The sequence below is a fragment of the Dendropsophus ebraccatus genome, chromosome 14 (genome assembly GCF_027789765.1).
Source record: "Dendropsophus ebraccatus isolate aDenEbr1 chromosome 14, aDenEbr1.pat, whole genome shotgun sequence".
Lineage (NCBI taxonomy): Eukaryota > Metazoa > Chordata > Amphibia > Anura > Hylidae > Dendropsophus > Dendropsophus ebraccatus.
Genome location: NC_091467.1, coordinates 8,693,200 through 8,716,421, shown reverse-complemented (window position 1 = coordinate 8,716,421; position 23,222 = coordinate 8,693,200). Strand labels below are relative to the sequence as shown.

The 23,222-nt window shown below is 48.4% G+C and overlaps 1 protein-coding gene across 1 annotated transcript; it reads left to right on the top strand.

Moving 5' to 3' along the window:
- Nucleotides 1-784: 784 nt before the first annotated feature.
- HELZ2 (helicase with zinc finger 2) lies at nt 785-22,942 on the top strand. The gene is made up of 20 exons (XM_069951481.1): nt 785-1,058; nt 1,896-2,850; nt 4,802-4,985; nt 5,121-5,228; nt 6,437-6,966; nt 7,241-7,870; nt 9,067-9,844; nt 10,645-10,720; nt 12,306-15,693; nt 16,596-16,681; nt 16,779-16,910; nt 17,669-17,836; nt 17,939-18,080; nt 18,160-18,276; nt 19,449-19,641; nt 19,728-19,862; nt 20,006-20,221; nt 20,326-20,479; nt 20,559-20,726; nt 22,181-22,942. Exons 2-20 carry the CDS (start codon nt 1,904-1,906, stop codon nt 22,297-22,299), a joined length of 8,271 nt encoding a protein of 2,756 aa, XP_069807582.1. The 5' UTR covers nt 785-1,058; nt 1,896-1,903; the 3' UTR covers nt 22,300-22,942.
- Nucleotides 22,943-23,222: the final 280 nt, after the last annotated feature.

Below are 23,222 nucleotides of genomic sequence, written 5' to 3'. Positions count from 1 at the left end.
CCTCCTCTATACCTGTATGTGCCCTATACTGTATGTGCTCCCCTCCCTCCTCCTCTATACCTGTATGTGCCCTATACTGTATGTGCTCCCTCTCCTGGGCGGGGCTGCGGTGACGTCATCAGTCTATCACCCGTCGCACGAGGAGAAACGAAACCAAACTACAAAGAGTCAGTAATACCGGAGAGACGGTAGGGAGAGAGAGAGAGAAAAGAGAGAGAGAGAGAGAGAGAGAGAGAGACTGAGACTGCACGTCACACCCAGGAACCGAAACCACAAGGAAAACACATCACAAGCTTATATGAGACAGCAGCACATCCGAGGAGAGAGACACAGAGAGAGAGAGAGAGAGACTGCAACCACCAGCAGAGAGAGAGAGAGACTGCAACCACCAGCAGAGAGAGAGAGAGACTGCAACCACCAGCAGAGAGAGAGAGAGAGAGAGACTGCCATCACCAGCAGAGAGAGAGAGACTGCCATCACCAGCAGAGAGAGAGAGACTGCCATCACCAGCAGAGAGAGAGAGACTGCCATCACCAGCAGAGAGAGAGAGACTGCCATCACCAGCAGAGAGAGAGAGACTGCCATCACCAGCAGAGAGAGACTGCCATCACCAGCAGAGAGAGAGAGACTGCCATCACCAGCAGAGAGAGAGAGAGAGACTGCCATCACCAGCAGAGAGAGAGAGACTGCCATCACCAGCAGAGAGAGAGAGACTGCCATCACCAGCAGAGAGAGAGACTGCCATCACCAGCAGAGAGAGAGACTGCCATCACCAGCAGAGAGAGAGACTGCCATCACCAGCAGAGAGAGAGAGACTGCCATCACCAGCAGAGAGAGAGAGAGACTGCCATCACCAGCAGAGAGAGAGAGAGAGAGACTGCCATCACCAGCAGAGAGAGAGAGAGACTGCCATCACCAGGAGAGAGAGAGAGAGACTGCCATCACCAGCAGAGAGAGAGAGAGGGAGACTGCAACCACCAGGAGAGAGAGAGACTGGGACAGAAATGGCACTCTGAGTGAAGAGGGAGAGAGTAAAAGAGAGCGCCATCATCTTGTTGGTAAGAACCTTACGGTATCCAATTACAACAGAGACAAACAGGATAGTGACACTTGGGATACAGGATAATGTCACTGACACTTGGGGTACAGGATAGTGACACTTGGGGTACAGGATGGTGACACTTGGGGTACAGGATAGTGACACTTGGGGTACAGGGTGATGACACGCTGACACTTGGGGTACAGGATAGTGACACGCTGACACTTGGGGTACAGGATAGTGACACTTGGGGTACAGGATGGTGACACTTGGGGTACAGGATCATGACACGGGGTACATGCTGACACTTGGGGTACAGGACGGTGACACTTGGGGTACAGGACGGTGACACTTGGGGTACAGGATGGTCACACTTGGGGTACAGGATGGTGACACTTGGGGTACAGGACGGTGACACTTGGGGTACAGGATGGTGACACTTGGGGTACAGGGTGATGACACGCTGACACTTGGGGTACAGGATAGTGACACGCTGACACTTGGGGTACAGGATAGTGACACGCTGACACTTGGGGTACAGGATAGTGACGCTTGGGGTACAGGATAGTGACACTTGGGGTACAGGATGGTCACACTTGGGGTACAGGATAGTGACACTTGGGGTACAGGATGGTGACACTTGGGGTACAGGATGGTGACACTTGGGGTACAGGGTGATGACACGCTGACACTTGGGGTACAGGATAGTGACACGCTGACACTTGGGGTACAGGATAGTGACGCTTGGGGTACACGCTGACCCTTCTGAGTTGGATTGCTGATACTTGGTATCCTGCACCACTTGTGACCTCATCATCCGGTAAGAACCTTCGGTGACTCTCTGGTATTGTTTCAGGGACAGCGATGGGGCAGTTCTCGGGGCTGGGCCCCCCCAGTCAGCTGAAGCTTCTAGAACAGGTGGATTTGCTCTTGGCTTGCGCCACCTGTAGCAGGAAGAAGCAGGGGATCTCCTACATCTACCGTCCTGTGGGGCACAGCTGTTCTGCTCAGCTACTTCTGGCCAAAAACAAAGGTCGCAGCAATGAAACAGATTGGCATGAAGTGAGACAGCGCCCATCCTACCCGCTGCCCGCCCGCTACGCCGTGTGCTGGCACTATCAGCCTGGAAAGGGCTGCATCAGGCACCACCAGAACTGCACATTTGCTTGGTCGGCTGAAGAGGTTCTCGTCTGGTCTTTCGAGAGGACAAACAGACTTGAAAGACCCCAACTCAGATCCATGCTGCTCCGGCCATTATCGCCGGCCGCTTCCCTCAATGAACCCAAAAACTGGGAAGATATTTTGAGTCTTTTTGGGGGTCAGTTCCAGGACATTTGTGAGCAATGCTTTTACCAGAGCCCACCCAAGGTCACCCTTACCAATCTCTGCCAATGCCATCCTCGCCCCATGCCGCTACTGGCTCACATCGTCATCGATGACACCAGGAAGCAATGCAATGTTATCCGCCCATTCCCGTCCTCGCGCCACGTCCGCTTGTGCAACCAACGCTCTCGTGGGCTTTTTTGCCGGAATGAGAAAGAACAGTGCCCAAACGCCCACAGCGAGGTGGAGCTTACAGTTTGGAAAGCGGAGCAGAACCATGGGCTCACCCGTGGTGAGATCAATGAGAACCAGGAACTGAATATGGGCTTTTACTGCCGTCTATGCCTGGTCAGTGCCAACACCCAAGAAAGCTTCGAGGTGCACTGTGCTTCGCTGGAACATGGACGCATGATGGCGGCCGATTCGTTGTCACAGTGGTATCACCGCGCTCCACCATTTGGCATGACTAAATTCTCTCTCTGTGAAAGGTGAGTCGTCCTCAGTCACACCTTAACAATGTATGGACACCCCAGTCAGGTTCTAAGGCTTCTTAACCCTTAGAGGACCCAATTTAAATTTTTGTGTTTTCGTTTTTTCCTGCTTAAAAGGCCACAGCACTTGCATTTTTCCACCTAGAAACCCACATGACCCCTTATTTTTTGCGCCACTAATTGTACTTTGCAATGACAGGCTGAATTTTTGCATAAAGTACACTGCGAAACCAGAAAAAATTCAAAGTGTGGTGAAATTGAAAAAAAAACAACGCATTTTGTTTATTTGGGGGGTATTTGTTTTTACACCATTCGCCCTAGGGTAAAACTGACTTGTTATATATGTTCCTCAAGTTGTTACGATTACAATGATATATAACATGTATAACTTTTATTGTAAAAAATTCAAACCATTGTTAACAAAAATATGTTCCTTAAAATCGCTCTATTCCCAGGCTTATAGCGCTTTTATCCGTTGGTCTATGGGGCTGTGTCAGGTGTCATTTTTTGCGCCATGATGTGTTCTTTCTATCGGTACCTTGATTGCGCATATACGACTCTTTGATCGCTTTTTATTAAAATTTTTCTGGATTTGATGCGACCAAAAATGCGCAATTTTGCACTTTGGGATTTTATGCGCTTGCGCTTTACCGTGCGAGATCAGTAATGTGATAAATTAATAGTTCGGGAGATTACGCTCGCGGCGATACCAAACATGTTTGTTTATTTATTTATTTGTTTATTTTTATTTATAACATGGGAAAAGGGGGGTGATTCTGACTTTTATTGATAATAACTAGAGATGAGCGAACCTGGAGCATGCTGAAGTCCACCCGAACCCGAACGTTCGGTATTTGATTAGTGGTGGCTGCTGAACTTGGATAACTAGACACTAGACACCAGGGAGGTTGTGCAGTAAGTACACTTCGACAGCTGCATCCGATTACTGTATTAGCGGGCATGGCGATCGGACCGTGCCCACTAATAGCCGCAGTCCCAGGCTACGAACAGCACCTTGGACCGCGGCGGTTCAGAGCGCGGCCCCGCTCTGAACATGTGGAGGCGTCCCTGGACGTACGGGTACGTCCAGGTTCGCCTAGGGGTTAAAGCCCATTTACAATACACTGGGAATTCTATGAAGAAGGATATGCAAAGCAGCTGTCTCCTCAAGGAGAGCAATTACTTTGTTGGTCCCACACCAATGACAAGTGCCAGTCAACACCCGGCTCTGTACCAAGGAGCAACCCCAAAACTGCCATCTGCAGGGGACTGAGTTTGGGGCTTGGCCTAATAAATCCCTAGTCTTCTTAAAGGATTTAGACACAGACTTGAAGAGAATGGTGGTACCGAAAAGCTGCTTTGCATATTTTGTATCCTAGGAAATACAGAAAATTCTAAAGTACATTCTTAAAGGGTTACTCCGCAAACCCCCCCCCCCCCCCAAAAACAAAGTTTTATAGATTTGTAATTTATTTCTATTTAAAAATCTCCAGTCTATTACTACTTATCAGCTGCCGTATGTCCTGCAGGAAGTGGTGTGTTCTTTCCAGTCTGACACACTGCTCTCTGCTGCCTCCTCTGTCCATGTCAGGAACTGTCCAGAGCAGGAGAGGTTTTCTATGGGGATTTGCTGCTGCTCTGGACAGTTCCTGCCATGGACAGAGGTGGCAGCAGAGAGCACAGTGTCAGACTGGAGAGAACCCACCACTTCCTGCAGGACATACAGCAGCTGATAAGTACTGGAACAGTGGAGATTTTAAAACATTTACAAATTTGCATATCTTTCTGACATCAATTTCAAAGAAACATTTTTTTCTCCCCAGAATACCCCAGTAAGGGGTATTGTCTGACCCCATCGCTGTGCCTTATACTTGTACAAACTGTCTGAGATATAGCCAGTCATCTGTAATGGGGTTGTGTGATTCTTTTCCTGTGTTTTTATGTTAAGCCCTTTGCAGTGTATATATGGGAATGCTTGTGAGAAAGCGCACAGCCAGGAGGAGCTGCAGGAGTGGATTCTTAGGGTCAAGGTCACCAGGCGCAATAAGCAGTTGGTGGAGGAAGAGGGTCTCCAGTCCTACCAGGACCGTCTTATACAGGAGTATCAGCACTACAGCAGTGATGTGGAAGTGGTGAGTTGCACGTGGAACGGATGCTGCATCTTTTACCACCACCTTTATAGTGAACAGTTATAAGGTGACACGTTTTAATAGGTTTTATGTTGTGTAGCGGTTGATCATTCTATCGTTCCTCTTTGCTTTTTGCAGCTTTCGGAAGAAGTTGAAGGTGTTAAAATAACGTGTAGCCATCCACTAAAAATACATTCCCCGGAGAAGCTTGTGCAAAGAACATGGGACTTCACTCTGCACTCTAAGGTATCTATTGTTATCTGTTATCAGCCATTCCAGCAAGAAAATATGTCCGCTCAATGAATGGTGTACAAGCTGTTGGTAAACTACAGTTTTCCTCATGCCCTATAGCAGGGGTACTCAACAACTGTTAGTGTAGGTCCACTTACCAGGGTCTATTGTCAGATGAAGGTCTGAGCTGAACGTCATTAGTAAACATGTTGCGCTCCCCCAGTAGTATATAGCCCCCCTGTGCGCCCCCCCAGTAGTATATAGCTCCCCTGTGCGCTCCCCCAGTAGTATATAGTCCCCCTGTGTGCTCCCCCAGTAGTATATAGTCCCCCTGTGCACTCCCCCAGTAGTGTATAATCCCCCTGTGTGCTCCCTAGTAGTATATAGCCCCTGTGCGCTCCCCCAGTATTATATAGCCCCCCTGTGCGACCCCCAGTAGTATATAGACCCTTGCTTTGTGCTCCCCATTAGAATATAGTCCCGCTGTGCGCTCTCCAGTAGTATATATTCCCCTTGTGCACTCCCCCAGTAGTATATAGTCCCCCTGTGCGCTCCCCAGTAGTATATAGCCCCCCCTGTGCGCTCTCCCAGTTTTATATAGCCCCCCTGTGCTCTCCCCCAGTAGTATATAGACCCCTGCTTTGTGCTCCCCAGTAGTATATAGTCCCCCTGTGCTCCCCAGTAGTATATAGCACCCCTGCTGTGTGCTCCCCTAGTTATAAAGCCCCCCTGTGCTCCCCCTCCCATATAGTATAGAACATAAAAAAAAACACTTATACTCACCTGGGTCCGGGTGTCTCCTCTTCTCTTCCCCTCTTGTGGCTGCACTGCAGAAGTCACAAGAGGCCGCTCTCCCCTTGTCCTGGCGCCGGCGCTTCAGTGATGTCACTCGAGGGCCGGCACCAGAGACAGAGAGCAGCCTCTTGTGACCGCTGTGGCCACAAAAGTGACTGACAGGGAGGGAGCCAATGGCTCCCTCTCTGTCAGTGCTGCTCTTGCACGGTAACTATGAGCGCTCGTTACGAGCGCTTATAGTTACTGTGCAGAGGGGAGCAGCGCAGTGTTCGGACCGCGGTCTGCCAGTTGAGGACCCCTGCCCTATAGTCTCCAGTAATAGCTCCATAATGTTTCCCAACCTGTGGCTCTCCAACTGTTGGAAAGCATTGGTCTCCAGAGTAGCTCTTGTGATGCACCATCTAAGTTGTCACCGATTATCCCTCTAGATGCCTCTCCTCCATGTTGCCTTGTTAAAGACCAATCCTGGGGCCGTCTTCTCTTTGGACGCTAAGGGACACCAAAAACCCTGCCATTACGCCGGAGGCCATTGTTTCCTGGTGAAAGGGTCTCGGACACATTATAAGCTCTCCGTACAGGTCCAGTGCTCGGTGTTTGGAGTTTTCGAGCAGTGGTTGGCTCTGGATTTTGGAATCCGTCCAGTTTTGCTGCAGAAGATCTTCATGCAGGTCGGCGGTCAAGAAGAACCCTTAAAACGCCAGGATGAAGGCTCAGATCGACAGGACGGACCAGAGCCAACCGTGGAACGCTGGTGCCCAGACAAGCTCTTATGTATCCCATGCAAGGAGAGAACGTTGGAGGAGAAGAGGCTCCTCGATGTGTACAAATCTCCCTCTATGAATCCTTGTTACATTCCAACAACCACTGATAGGAAGCCACTTACAGTGGAAAACTACCGCCAAATAATGCACATCAGTCTACTCCAAGAGGAGGCGGCAAGAGAGCAGGTGATATCCAGGTGAGAGATACACAGTGGTGGATTATAATGTGGGCAGTTCGGGGCAATTTTATATGAGATGACCATATTTATAGAGTTTTATAGAGCTTCCCTAACAGCTGGCACCCACCGTGTGTAGAGCAGGCTCTCTTGCACACCTCCTTACCCAGTGTATGACTTCCATTTGACCAGGAAGCTCAGGATGAGCAGTATTAGAGATTTTTTCTATATGAAGGCAATGTTTGGGTGTGCGGGTTTCTGGGATCACTTCTGTAAACATTACCGCTGATTTCAGGTTAAACTTGAGAGCTCCGGTGACCCTTAAGAAGATGGTGATGGCTCTGGACGGGATGAAGATTGCCCAGCCAGGGGAGCTGTTTGCAGAGCTCCCTCTACCTACAGGGATGACTCAGGATACTGAAGAAGGGTATTTACTGCAGAGATCCGTCGGCACCGCCCTCATCGCCCCCTACCCTCGGCAGAACAACAGAGTCTATGAAGTTCACGTTGACCACAGCACTCAGTTAGAGGATGGGATTTTACTAAGGGTTACAGAGAGGTGCTGCACGGAGCTGTCCTTCAAGGAAAAGGCTTGCGTCCAGCTGGAGGTCCAGTTCCAGATTGACCGCCTGCCGTTCTGCATCAACCATGAAGCGGTTGACCGCCTGTTGGATGAGAAGTTATTACTGCCAGATCTGTCCAAGTGCAGCGTTCCCATCTACCAGGAGCAGATGGCATGGGGCAACCAGAAGCAGCAGCAGGCAATCTCTTACATTGCTGGATCAGTGAAGGGGAATCAGCCGGTAGCCCCTCTCCTTATATACGGACCATTTGGTACCGGGAAAACGTCAACGATGGCCCAGGCCGCTTTGCAGGTGATCAGACAACCTAACACCAGAGTGCTGATCTGCACCCACAACAACAGGTACCAAGACTAACCAGGGCTTAAAGGGGCCTCTAAATACTTCTATCACCTTCATATAGAATGCTGCTGCTCCTCTTTTATTCCTCATAAAAATATATGAATAAATTGACAACTGGGCGTTACCATTTTATTTTTCAATAGGACATGTCCTTACGCTCTTTGACACATTCCAGGAAAAATGTACGGTTATAGTAATGCCCAGTTGTCAGTTTTTTTATACATTTCCTGGAGGAACAATGGAGGAACACACAGCAAAAGCCAGATGACCGGCTCTTGGAATGTATCAACTTGTCAGCAGTAGTTAACTCTTGTATCCCTGATAAATAACAGACTGCACCCAGATCGGTGCCTGAAAAACAGTTGTGGATCCAATGGACCACCGCTAGTGATGGCGTAAGCTACATCAGGGAGTGGGAGTCTAAGGCTGGGTCCACACTACGTTTTTGCAAAATTGATGCAGTTGTGTGCATCCGTGTTGATCCGTTTTTCCATTGACTTCCATTATGAAAAAAATGGATCCGTTTTTTTTTTTTTAACGGACACAAAAATGAGGCAGACTACGTTTTTGTGTATGTTAAAAAATGAAAGGATCCGTTTTTATCCGTTTTTTTATAATGGAAGTCAATGTAAAAATGGATGCACACAATTGCATCCATTTTATTCATCAGTTTTTCATCCTTTTTTTGCAAAAACGCATGAAAAGGATGGACTCGCTGCGGCAGGGGACCCCCAGGTCGCTACCCCTGGTTTGGCTTGCTAGTGGTGGTGGGGGAGGTGCAGCTGGAGGCAATGTAGACAGGTCAGCAGGCTGGAACACAGAAGGAACCACAGGGCAGGAGTCACGGTCAACAGTGCTGGGACCACATCACTTAGGTTAGTTATTGCAGAGGCTCCAACTAGGAAGCCAGGGCAGGTGCAGGAATTTATACTTATAGGCTACTGCAATTAGGAACAGGGGGCCAAAGGGTAGGCGGCACAGGGCCCAGCACATGGGCTCCGGTTTCCGCTGGCAGAGCTAGCAGAAGCTACGTAATAAATTGAACACTAATGCTCTATTCAAACTACAGGACCCACGTTTCTAGTGACAGGTCATCAGACCTCCACCATTAAGACATTTGCTTAAAGGGCATGTCCACTTAAGAAACTGAAGGCCATGCACGTTCACACAGTCACCCTCTTGTGCTTTGTCTTTGTAGTGCCGCTGATCTGTATATCCAGGAACATTTCCATCCGTACGTAACGTCCGGCCACCCAGAAGCCACTCCCCTGAGAGTAAAAACTACGTATAGTCCTCTAAACAGGACCCACCCGGTCACACTTCAGTACTGCCCCCTCAACCCCGATCAGTCCGCCTTTATTAACCCCCCTCGAAACCTTCTTGAAAATTATCGCATTATTGTGACGTCCGCAGTCACCTCCCGGAATCTGGACGTGCCACGGGGTTATTTCAGCCATATCCTTATAGATGAGGCAGCACAGATGATGGAGAGCGAGGCGTTGATCCCACTGGCTTTGGCAAACCATCACACACGTGTGGTCGTGGCCGGAGACCACATGCAGGAGACCCCGCGGTTCTTCAACAGAAAAGCCGGAGAGGAGCACACCCTTCTCACCCGCCTGTTCTTCCATTACCAAGATAAAGACTGTCCAGGGGCCAAAAGTGCCCGCATCATCTTCCACCAAAACTACCGATCCGTCCCTGACATCATCTCCTTTGTGTCGCGATGCTTCTATGTTGGCCGCAACAACGCTATTGAGGCTTGTGCTGACAAACCAAAGCGACCCCCACAAGGAAGCCATGCCCTGGGGCTTTACCACTGTCAGGGCCCCTGTTCTCGTGATGGAAACTCCTGGATGAATCAGTCAGAAACATTGCAAGTGGTTGAGGTTGTCAGAGATATTGTCCGCCGATGGCCGGAGCACTGGGGAAAAGTGGATAGAAGTAAAATTTCTGTTGTATCCCATGGAAGCCAGGTACGATGGAGGGGAGTATTGTAGTTATATCCCTGTATATAGGAGCAGTATTATAGTAGTTATATTCCTGTATATAGGAGCAGTATTATAGTAGTTATATTCCTGTATATAGGAGCAGTATTATAGTAGTTATATTCCTGTATATAGAGGCAGTATTATAGTAGTTATATTCCTGTATATAGGAGGCAGTATTATAGTAGTTATATTCCTGTATATAGGGGCAGTATTATAGTAGTTATATTCCTGTATATAGAGGCAGTATTATAGTAGTTATATTCCTGTATATAGGAGGCAGTATTATAGTAGTTATATTCCTGTATATAGGGGCAGTATTATAGTAGTTATATTCCTGTATATAGGAGCAGTATTATAGTAGTTATATTCCTGTATATAGGAGCAGTATTATAGTAGTTATATTCCTGTATATAGAGGCAGTATTATAGTAGTTATATTCCTGTATATAGGAGGCAGTATTATAGTAGTTATATTCCTGTATATAGGGGCAGTATTATAGTAGTTATATTCCTGTATATAGGGAGTAGTATTATAGTAGTTATATTCCTGTATATAGGAGCAGTATTATAGTAGTTATATTCCTGTATATAGGAGCAGTATTATAGTAGTTATATTCCTGTATATAGGAGGCAGTATTATAGTAGTTATATTCCTGTATATAGGGGCAGTATTATAGTAGTATATTCCTATATAGAGGGGCAGTATTATAGTAGTTATATTCTTGTATAGGGGATATTATTATAGAAAAGCTTTAATCTGTCTTTCTGTTTTGTGTAACTCCTCAGGTAAAGTTGATACGTCAGGAGCTACGTAAATTAAGGCTGTCTGACGTAACAGTAGGAAGCTATGAAAACATAATTGGTACGTCATCCCATAACGTTCAAGTTTTTTAAGCTGTTAATTTTTCTTATCTTTTAAAGCCTCAGGTAAATATACACTCACCGGCCACTTTATTAGGTACACCCTGCTAGTAACGGGTTGGACCCCCTTTTGCCTTCAGAACGGCCTCAATTCTTGGTGGCATAGATACAACAAGGTGCTGGAAGCTTCCTCAGAGATTTTGGTCCATATTGACATGATGACATCACACAGTTGCCGCAGATTTGTCGGCTGCACATCCATGATGCCAATCTCCCATTCCACCACATCCCAAAGATGCTCTATTGGATTGAGATCTGGTGACTGTGGAGGCCATTGGAGTACAGTGAACTCATTGTCATGTTCAAGAAACCAGTCTGAGATGATTCTAGCTTAATGACATGGCGCATTATCCTGCTGAAAGTAGCCATCAGATGTTGGGTACATTGTGGTCATAAAGGGATGGACATGGTCAGCAACAATACTCAGGTAGGCTGTGGCGTTGCAACGATGCTCAATTGGTACCAAGGGGCCCAAAAAGTGCCAAGAAAATATTCCCCACACCATGACACCACCACCACCAGCCTGAACCGTTGATATAAGGCAGGATGGATCCATGCTTTCATGTTGTTGACGCCAAATTCTGACCCTACCATCCGAATGTCGCAGCAGAAATCGAGACTCATCAGACCAGGCAACGTTTTTCCAATCTTCTACTGTCCAATTTTAATGAGCTTGTGCAAATTGTAGCCTCAGTTTCCTGTTCTTAGCTGAGCGGAGTGGCACCCGGTGTGGTCTTCTGCTGCTGTAGCCCATACTGTGTACTGTGCGTTCAGAGATGCTCTTCTGCCTACCTTGGTTGTAACGGTTGGCTATTTGAGTCACTGTTGCCTTTCTATCAGCTCGAACCAGTCTGCCCATTCTCCTCTGACCTCTGGCATCAACAAGGCATTTCCGCCCACAGAACTGCCGCTCACTGGATGTTTTTTCTTTTTCGGACCATTCTCTGTAAACCCTAGAGATGGTTGTGCGTGAAAATCCCAGTAGATCAGCAGTTTCTGAAATACTCAGACCAGCCCTTCTGGCACCAACAACCATGGGCACTCAAATCACCTTTCTTCCCCATACTAATGCTCGGTTTGAACTGCAGGAGATTGTCTTGACCATGTCTACATGCCTAAATGCACTGAGTTGCCGCCATGTGATTGGCTGATTAGAAATTAAGTGGTAACGTGCAGTTGGACAGGTGTACCTAATAAAGTGGCCGGTGAGTGTATATGAATGAGATTTATCAAACTGATGTAAAGTGAAACTGGCTCAGTCGCCCCTAGCAACCAATCAGATTTCACCTTTCATTTTCCAAATAATCTGTGAAGGATAAAAAGTGAAATCTGATTGGTTGCTAGGTGTGACTAAGCCAATTCTACATTACACCGCTTTGATAAATCTCCGCCATAATCCTTGTGCAGATATTTCCTGGCAGTTGTCCGATGATCCTGTGGCTGTTTTACCTCTGATATATTATAAATTATTGTATTCGGCTTATGTCTTTCTGGTTACTAATCCTGTACGTTATTTTCCTCTGCAGGTTGCGAGTTTTTTGTCATCATTCTCAGCACTGTTCGGTCCCGGGACTCTCTGCCACTTCATCCTCCATCCATTTCCACCTTCAGCTTAGACTTCTTCTGTGATCCTCGAGTGCTGAACACGATCCTGACACGTGCTCGCGCTCAGGTCATAGTAGTGGGAGATGTCGCGGCCTTGTGTTCCTTTGGTGGCTGCAGTCGTATCTGGAAGAATTACCTGCGGGAATGTGTGGAGGCGGGGAGCGCCGTGCCTGCAGATCTTAACGTGGAGAAGATAAAGCAAATCCTATGCGACCAAATGGCCTGGCGGCAACAACCAGGGGAGGAGGAGACCGATGAGGACAGTGATTCTTGGTCATCTGATGTAGACATCAACCTTGAAGACGCCATCCTTCAGGAATTGCTGGATAGCAATAAGGAGAGCATTGTGACAGTGACAAAGGAGGGGATGCTGGAAGTGGAGCCACAATCCAACGCTCAACACACCAGAGACCGTTATATTAACTTTCCATCATATAAGCTGGAGCAGTACCTCATAAAACAGCCCAACATCTACAAAAAGTGTCTTCTGGTCAAGGAGAACTTTGACCGTGGCTATGCCTTGACCCTTGAACAATGCCCGCCCCGTCGCATAGCTGTGAATGGGCGGCTCAACTGCGGTCTGGCATTTAGTGGCGACAAAGTTGTTGTTCAGTTGTTCTCAAACACCGGCAATGAAGGAGGGAAAGTGGTGGGAGTCTTAGAGGCAGGAGAGTCAAATCGACGCTTTGTATGTGTCATGGACCCTAGAGATCATAGAATAATGATCCCCATTGACAGATCAGTCACCAAGATCTTTTGTTTTCAGTGTAAAGAAAACCCGAACCATATCCCAATCCGTAAATTTGTAGGTGAAAAAATCGTAACAGAACGTATGGAGAAGGTGACCGAGGAGATGAGACAGAACCGATTATTCCTGGTGGAGGTGGTCTGCTGGCGGGAGGGCTTCTACTACCCTCTGGGCATTGTAACCCGCATTATACCTCGCATGCTCAGTGTAGAACAAGGAGTTGACATCTTAAACCTGGAATATGGTATTGAGAAGGACAACAGCTACCCTAAGGAGGTCATGGAAGAGGTTAAAAAAATTACATCCACTGTGGACAAAAATAGAAAGGACTGCAGAGACATGATCATTTTTACTGTGGACCCTGTAAATGCCAAAGACTTGGATGATGCCCTTTCTGTACAAGACCAAGGTGACTGCTATGAGATTGGCGTCCATATCACCGACCTGGCGGCTGTTATACCCCAAGGAGGGCCATTAGACAATGAAGCCAAACGACGAGGAGTCACCTTCTACTCCGCTATACGTGACCCGGTCCATATGCTGCCACATAAGTTGTGTTCAGATCTTTGCAGCCTGAAGCCACAATGTGAGCGGCTGGCCATATCTCTCTTTGTGAAAGTGAGAAAGGACACGGACCAAATGGTGAGTGGCCATTTGTGCTCCACCATCATCTGCTCTAAGCGGCAGTTATCCTACGATGAGGCTAACATCATCCTGCAAGCTAAAAGTGGAGATCCTATAACCTTCGACACAGTAGAAGGGTGTCTCTGCATCGCCGCACGCTTCTCAGAAGTCCATCGGACGTTCCGCCTGGAGAAAGCTTCCAATTACAAGCAACCAGATGAAGATTGTCTCCCGGGATCTCGCAGCGCCCAACGCGTCATAGAGGAACTGATGATCATGTACAATAGCTGGGTGGCAGACCATCTCACCAGCAATGATATGTTGATGGATGTTGTCCCAGTACGATGCCAGAACGGGCCAAGCCTACCCAAGATCATAGAGCTGAGGACAAAGTTCCAGCATCTTTTGCCTTTTTCTGCCTTCTTGTCATATCATCTACTGGAAGTTCCCGAATTACCGAGTCCGTCATCTGATCACAAGGTGAACATGTTGACCTCAGTGTGGAAACAGCTGCTAGATGCAGCAAAAGAGCAGGACCATGCCAAGATCACTGATCTAGTAGCCACAGAAGACCTGCACCCTGAGCTCTGCTATGCCGTTCGAGAGTTTCGAAGCCAATTGGGCCGCTCCTTCATGAGCCGGGCTGGCTTACCAAGTGCCAATGGGCACTACTCCCTCCAGCTTTGTGCCTATACCTGGGCTTCATCGCCTCTTCGACGATATATAGACATTGTGGTGCAAAGGTTGCTCAGAAAAGATTTTAAAATGGCATCAAAGCCTCTTCTTTCTCTTTCCGAGATGGACATGGTCTGTCACAATTTTGATATGAGGGTAAAGAAGGAGTCAGGCTATGAGAAGAGAGGACATGCACTCAAGCTGGCGCTATCCCTTCATGAGGAATTGCAGCAAAAGCTGTCGGTGGTCGTCAGTGCCGATGCCAGGAATAAAAGTGTTAAAGTTGCTTTCCCTCTCAATGGAGACTCCTTGTCGAATTCAATGTCTTTGGATTATAATGTTTTGCAGCCAGTAGATCAACCAGCACCTCTTGAAAATGGCTGCCGCTTGTCCTGGAGACGTCGGGTGTATTCCTACATTTCCTACCGGGAAAAACCTATTAAAAGCAAAACACGGAGAGACATAATCTCCTTTAATCCCGCAGCTTGGCATGAAGCTGTCGCAGCCGTAAGCCGGGGTGAACCAAAGATGGCAATAGATGCCCTAAAAGAAGGTATCGAACCCTTTGACCCCATGAGTTATGTAGACCAAAGTCACTGTGGTCACTACATGGAATTAACCCTTGATCTGCACCCTGGTGACTGTCTTCCTGTCCAACTGTGCAGCGTCCTGGAGCGTGGCATACCTGTGCCCAGTCCTCAGCTCTGCTCTCCTGCACCAGGTATAGAGCTTTGCCTGGAACATACATCTCGACCTGTCGACTGCTTCTCCAGTCTGGCCAACCGGGCTCCTCAAAAACGATACAGAAACATCCAAGAATATCAGTCAGTGTGGTTGCCCCTGTGGAGCATGGAATCGGTGGCGTCAGCTGTGGCTGAAGGTGGAGGTATACTCCTCAGAGACGTTCCGGTGAGGTGGAAGACCAAAGGGAACAGCAAGCAAGCGGTGGGCTTAGAGGGATCCTTCAAATTGACCTCCCACATAATTCAGGACTGTGATCTTAATATGGATTTTCGGAACTGCTACCTGTGTATTCGAAAGGAAGATCTGCAGAGATGCGGCACCTCCGACCCCTCGGCATATGACAGCTACACCTGGGTGGCACATGGCCTGACCAAAGCCAGCAATAAGGTGTCCAGGGAGGAAGGCGGCAGAGTGGTCTTCTACATACACCAGGCTACCATGAAGGACGTTCCTGAAGCCGTCCTCCAAAGCCAAGCCATGTTCACGGTGGAGATCATCCCGAAGCTGTTACCAGACATGTAAGGAAAGCATCGATATTGTTAGCAATGGGTGATGTAACCGGATAGGGCTCCATGCCAACTACTGAAAAAGTTGTCACCCAACTTTGGCTGCTCAGGCATGATGGGAGTTGTAGTTTTGCAACAGCTGGAGAGCCAAGGTTCCATCATGCCCGGGCAGCCTGCAGTAATAGCTGCATAGATCACCTTCAGCTTAGCATGATGAGAGTTGTAGTTTTGCTACAGCTAAAGAGCCATAAGTTAGGGAACATCGCCATAGACTTTATGCAGCTGTAACCCTCTGCTCCCACATGTATAAAAGGGGAGCTGGTGTCAGAAAGTTATACAGATTTGTAAATTACTTCTATTTAAAATTCTCCAGTCTTCCTGTACTTATCAGCTGCTGTATGTCCTGCAGGAAGTGGTGTATTCTCTCCGGTCTGACACAGCGCTCTCTGCTGCCACCTCTGTCCATGTCAGGAACTGTCCAGAGCAGGAGAGGTTTTCTATGGGGATTTTCTCCTACTCTGGACAGTTCCTGACATGGACAGAGGTGGCAGCAGAGAGCACTGTGTCAAATTGGAGAGAATACATCACTTCCTGCGGGACATACAGCAGCTGATAAGTACTGGAAGACTGGATATTTTTTAATAGAAGTAATTTACGAATTTATATAACTATAGATAACTCTGACACCAGTTGATTTAAAAATATTTTTCTTTTCCCGTTCTGGTTCTCATCTTGTCCATGTAAACCAAAAAAGTTTCATTCATTAAAAGCAAGGATTTTGTAAATAGTAAAAAAAAAATCCAAATGTAAAGTAACTTAGAGAGTCGTCCTTGGCTACATCGCTATGATGTAATGCGTGAAGTAACCACATATATATTATACTGTATGTATTCATCCATCCCTTGTCTCATCAGACGGAAAGAAGAGGCGGTGAGTCAGCTGACTGTCGCCTCAGAACTGACCAAAAGTATCGTCCTGGGCAAGCAGGTTCCCGATAAAGGTGCGTTACCACAGGGGCCACAAGTGCCAGGAGACAAGATGGCGGTGGAGGTGGCTCCTCAGGACCACAGACTCACTTCTTGTTTTTTTCGTTGCAGTTATCAACATGAAGTTTAAGACACCGAGATCGTTCACCGTCCCGGAGCTGTCCCGAGGCCTCAATACTAGTCAGGAAGAAGCCATAGGCAAAGCCCTGATGCAGCCCTTCACCCTGATACAGGGACCCCCTGGTGAGTGTATCTAAGCTTAAAGCGGTAGTTCAGCAATTTTTATTTCTTTCTAATCAAATGGTGTTAGAAAGTGCCAGAGATTTGTAGATTACTTCTACAAGTAATCTCCAGTCTTCCAGTACTTATCAGCTGCTGTATGTCCTGCAGGAAGTGGTGTATTCTCTCCAGTCTGACACAGTGCTCTCTGCTGCCACCTCTGTCCATGTCAGGAACTGTCCAGAGCTGGAGAGGTTTTCTATGGGGATTTGCTGCTGCTCTGGACAGTTCCTGACATGGACAGAGGTGGCAGCAGAGAGCACTGTGTCAGACTGGAGAGAATACACCACTTCCTGCAGGACATACAGCAGCTGAGAAGTAGTAGAAGACTGAGGATTTTTTAATAGAAGTAAATTACAAATCTCTGGCACTTTCTGACACCAGTTGATTAGAAAGAAAAAAAACATTTCACCGAACTACCCCTTTAAGATGTGTGATACTGTCTGCTGAACCATGTATCTAAGTCTATGGTTTGTGATACTGGATGCTGAGCCATGATGGTGTAAAATACTGTTTAATAAACCTATGTATCTAAGCCTATGATGTGGGATACTGTTTGCTGAGCCACGTATATGTAATCAGAGCTATGTAACTAATCCTATAAAGTGTTCAGAATTCAGAGTTGTTGTATCTAAGCTTAATGTGTGATACTTCTGCAGAGCTGCTTTATCTAAGCCGTGCAGGGACACACAGATAACCCGGTGGCTATTACCCTCCATCAGGTACTGGGAAGACTATAGTGGGCGCTCACCTGGCCTACTGGTTCAATGAAGCCAATCAAGCTCTTGAGTCCTCGACATCAGAAGAAGATGAAGATGAAGAGGAAGAGAGCGGCAGGCGGGTGCTCATGTATTGTGGCCCCTCAAATAAGTCTGTGGATGTCATAGCTGGTAAGAACATGGAGAAACAATGGAGGTGGTGCCCCCTAGTGCCCAGTCTGGTGCCAGTGCAGCCATTCCTTGATCATTGTAATATATATATTTCTTTTTTAGAAAAGCTCCTCCCCCTTCGTAGCAAGCTCCGCCTATTGCGGATATACAGTGAACAGATGGAACTGTCTGAATTTCCTTACCCTGGGAGTAACCTGAGAGTATGCGGATACCTCCGGGAGGGTAAACCGCTGGAAAATCTCAGGTAACAGACATATTATAAAGAAGGATGATAGGAGGAGGAGGAGGCTAATGTGATACTGAGCGCTTGGCGTCTCTCATAGATCCATCACCCTACATCACCTGATCCGCATGCCCTCCAACCCCTGTGCCACCCAGATCAGAGAAATGGATGCACGGATTCAGAGAAGGGAGGAGATATCTCTGGAAGATGTGGCAAAGTAAGGAGGAGAGGGGGGAACTGTGTCACCTGACCTTGACTCCTCCCATCTGTTCTCACCTGTCCATGACTCCTCTTCCCTTCTGTTTTTACCTGTCCATGACTCCTCCCATCTGTCCTCACCTTTTCTTAACTCCCCCCATCTCTCACCCATCCATGACTCCTCCCATCTCTCACCCATCCATGACTCCTCCCATCTCTCACCTTTCCATGACTCCTCCCATCTCTCACCCATCCATGACTCCTCCCATCTCTCACCTGTTTATGACTCATGCTCCCCTCTCTCACTTGTCCATGACCCCTCCCATTTCTCACCTGTCCATGACTCATACTCTCATCTCTCCCTTGTCCATGACCCCTCTCATCTCTCACCTGTTCATGACTCCTCCCCTCTCACCTGTCTATGACTCCTCACCTGTCCATGACTCCTCCCCTCTCACCTGTCCTTGACTCCTCCCATCTCTCACCCATCCATGACTCCTCCCATCTCTCACCCATCCATGACTCCTCCCATCTCTCACCCATCCATGACTCCTCCCATCTCTCACCCATCCATGACTCCTCCCATCTCTCACCCGTCCATGACTCCTCCCATCTCTCCCCATCCATGACTCCTCCCCTCTCACCTTTCCATGATTCATACTCCCATCTCTCACCCGTCCATGACTCCTCCCATCTCTCAACCATCCATGACTCCTCCCATCTCTCACCCGTCCATGACTCCTCCCATCTCTCACCTGCCCATGACCCCTCCCATCTCTCACCCATCCATGATTCCTCCCATCTCTCACCCGTCCATGACTCCTCCCATCTCTCACCTGTTTATGACTCATGCTCCCCTCTCTCACTTGTCCATGTCCCCTCCCATTTCTCACCTGTCCATGACTCATACTCTCATCTCTCCCTTGTCCATGACCCCTCTCATCTCTCACCTGTTCATGACTCCTCCCCTCTCACCTGTCCTTGACTCCTCCCATCTCTCACCCATCCATGACTCCTCCCATCTCTCACCCATCCATGACTCCTCCCATCTCTCACCCATCCATGACTCCTCCCATCTCTCACCCATCCATGATTCCTCCCATCTCTCACCCGTCCATGACTCCTCCCATCTCTCACCTGCCCATGACCCCTCTCATCTCTCATCTACTCACTTGTTCTTTTCCAAATTAGTTATAAAAAGCTACTAAGCAAGGCTCGAAAAGTGGAGCTTGAGCGCCATGACATCATTCTGTGCACCTGTGTGACATCATCCAACAAAGTGCTGACAGATCTGCCGGTGTCCCAGATAATCATAGATGAGAGCGGGATGTGCACGGAGCCGGAGACGCTGGTTCCCATTGTCAGCCACAAGAAGGTGCAATCCGTAAGTGCTGTCCGTGTGCCGCTCACTACCCGTCACCTGCACGGCCGTATACTGTGGACGTTATACACTGACTCCCTCTCTGACAGGTGGTTCTGATTGGTGATCACCGCCAGCTGCGTCCCGTGGTCATCAATGATCTATGTCGCACCCTGAAAGTGGATCGTTCCCTGTTTGAAAGATACCAGGAGCAGGCGCTGCTGCTGAACATACAGTACCGCATGGTAAGTGCCTTCTCGCTGAGACTACCGCACTGCTATGGGGCCCGACACCATTCCAGTAATACAGAGAAACAGCGCCACCCCGTCTATAGGTTGTATGTGGTATTACAGCTCATTGATGTGAGTTGTTCTCCCTCCTCCTCCAGCACTCTGATATCTGTGAGTTCCCATCCAATGAGTTCTACCATGGGCGCTTACTCACCTCACCCTCGCTCAACCTGCAGCCCAGTCTCTTCTTCTACCAACATCACAGCTGCCCCCTGCTGTTCGGGAGTGTGGATGGAGAGGAGCAGAGCCTGACCGTGACCACTGAAGAGGGGAATACGAACTCTAAGGCGAACATTAAAGAGGCAGAGCAGGCGGTATGTATATATCACCCCCCCATTGTGAACGTCCTGTAGCCACCCCTGTCATATACAGCACCCAAGATGCCGCCCCCCTTTAATGCTGTCATTGACTTTCTTAGGTGCGTCTGGCAAATCTTCTGGTCAGTCGGTCGGTTGCGCCCAGAGATATCGTCATCCTGACGGCCTACAACGCCCAGGTGGCAGAGGTCACCAAGAGACTGCAAAGCCGAGGACTGCACGAGGTCACCGCCTGCACCATCATGAAGAGCCAAGGTCTCCGTCCGCTCACTGGGAGGGTATGATAGCAGCGGGTGTTATAGCGGTATTATACATCACTGTTCTCCATCTGCAGGGAGTGAGTGGCGATACGTCATCTTCTCCACCGTACGCTCGGCTCCTGCTGAAGGCCTGGACTCCCGACCTACATACAGCTGGCTGCGCCTGCATCTCGGCTTCCTTTCAGACCCAAACCAGATAAATGTAGCACTGACACGGGCCAAGGAAGGACTGTGTGTACTAGGTAAGGGGAAAGCCGTCTGTGCAAGATGGTGGGGGAGACTGGAGGGGACTGCAGCTCACCTGGTATACAGAGCCCATCCCTAATCACCCAGTATACAGAGCCCATCCCTGATCACCCAGTATACAGAGCACTTCTCTGATCACCCAGTATACAGAGCCCATCCCTGATCACCCAGTATACAGAGCACTTCTCTGATCACCCAGTATACAGAGCCCATCCCTGATCACCCAGTATACAGAGCCCATCCCTGATCACCCAGTATACAGAACCCATCCCTGATCACCCAGTATACAGAGCCCATCCCTGATCACCCAGTATACAGAGCCCATCCCTGATCACCCAGTATACAGAGCCCATCCCTGATCACCCAGTATACAGAGCACTTCTCTGATCACCCAGTATACAGAGCCCATCCCTGATCACCCAGTATACAGAGCCCATCCCTGATCACCCAGTATACAGAGCCCATCCCTGATCACCCAGTATACAGAGCCCATCCCTGATCACCCAGTATACAGAGCCCATCCCTGATCACCCAGTATACAGAGCAGAGCCCATTCCTGATCACCCAGTATACAGAGCCCATCCCTGATCACCCAGTATACAGAGCCTATCCCTGATCACCCAGTATACAGAGCCCATCCCTGATCACCCAGTATACAGAGCCCATCCCTGATCACCCAGTATACAGAGCCCATCCCTGATCACCCAGTATACAGAGCCCATCCCTGATCACCCAGTATACAGAGCAGAGCCCATTCCTGATCACCCAGTATACAGAGCCCATCCCTGATCACCCAGTATACAGAGCCCATCCCATCTTTGATCACCCAGTATACAGAGCCCATCCCTGATCACCCTGTATACAGAGCCCATCCCTGATCACCCAGTATACAGAGCCCATCCCTGATCACCCAGTATACAGAGCCCATCCCTGATCACCCAGTATACAGAGCCCATCCCTGATCACCCAGTATACAGAGCAGAGCCCATCCCTGATCACCCAGTATACAGAGCCCATCCCTGATCACCCAGTATACAGAGCCCATCCCTGATCACCCAGTATACAGAGCCCATCCCTGATCACCCAGTATACAGAGCCCATCCCTGATCACCCAGTATACAGAGCCCATCCCTGATCACCCAGTATACAGAGCCCATCCCTGATCACCCAGTATACAGAGCCCATCCCTGATCACCCAGTATACAGAGCAGAGCCCATCCCTGATCACCCAGTATACAGAGCCCATCCCTGATCACCCTGTATACAGAGCCCATCCCTGATCACCCAGTATACAGAGCCCATCCCTGATCACCCAGTATACAGAGCCCATCCCTGATCACCCAGTATACAGAGCCCATCCCTGATCACCCAGTATACAGAACCCATCCCTGATCACCCTGTATACAATGCAGGACCCATCCATTAATTCCTATGGCATTGCTTCTTTCAGGAAACCCTCTCCTGTTGAGGTGTTCCTATCTCTGGGAGCGACTCCTGCAGCACTACATGCAGAAGGCGGTGTATACCGATGCTGCTGAGATCACTGTCTCTGCTCCGAGGCGGCGCTGAATGGATGGAGACCCCATCACCAGCCGGGACTCATCACTCTATGAATTACCTCCATACAGCTCTGGTGGAACCTTCCATCCTTATCCAGCATAGACTGACAGTAGCCAGGAGGAGTGGAACATTCCATTGTAGCTTGGCAGAGGGGGGGAATTCATTCCTGCACTTCTTTATTTTACATTCCTGTATAACTGGTGATTGTCCCCCCATCTGTATCACATTGGAGGGGGAACGGATGGGTCGGTCTGCATACATGTCACCAGCTATCTTCTTACATTCCATCACCCAATGTGTTATTGGCATTAGATTGCTAGCTCCTCAGGTAAACCCCACTGGCACTGACATGTGTGCAGCATCCTTACCTCTTTTTAACATTATATGTGCATTAATTTATACAGATACAATCTATTTTGTACATTTTATACCTACAATGAGATTTTAGTGTTAATAGCCTTAAAGGGGTACTCCAGCGAAAATATTTCTTTCAGATCAACTGGTGTCAGAAAGTTATATAGGTTTGAAATTTACTTTTATTTAAAAATCCCCATTCTCACAGTACTTATCAGCTGCTGCATGTCCTGCAGGGAGTGGTGTATTCTTTCCAGTCTGACACAGTGCTCTCTGCTGCTACCTCTGTCCATGTCAGGAACTGTCCAGAGCAGGAGAGATTTGCTGCTGCTCTGGACAGTTCATGACATGGACAGAGGTGGCAGCAGAGAGCACTGTGTCAGACTGGAAAGAATACACCACTTCCTGCAGGACATACAGCAGCTGATAAGTACTGGAAGACTAGAGATTTTTTAAATAGAAGTAAATTACAAATCTATATAACATCAGAAACCAGTTGATTTGAAAGATTTGCCAGAGTACCCCTTTAATGATTGGGAGGGGGATTTTAAGGAGTGACCAAACCAATACATTGTGTT

Coding starts and splice junctions, on each gene's coding strand:
- HELZ2 (XM_069951481.1), top strand. CDS start 1,904: ATGGGGCAGTTCTCGGGGCTGGGCCCCCCCAGTCAGCTGAAGCTTCTA. Junction 2,851..4,801: donor AAATTCTCTCTCTGTGAAAG/GTGAGTCGTCCT, acceptor TTTTATGTTAAG/CCCTTTGCAGTGTATATATG. Junction 19,642..19,727: donor GCCACAAGAAGGTGCAATCC/GTAAGTGCTGTC, acceptor CCTCTCTGACAG/GTGGTTCTGATTGGTGATCA.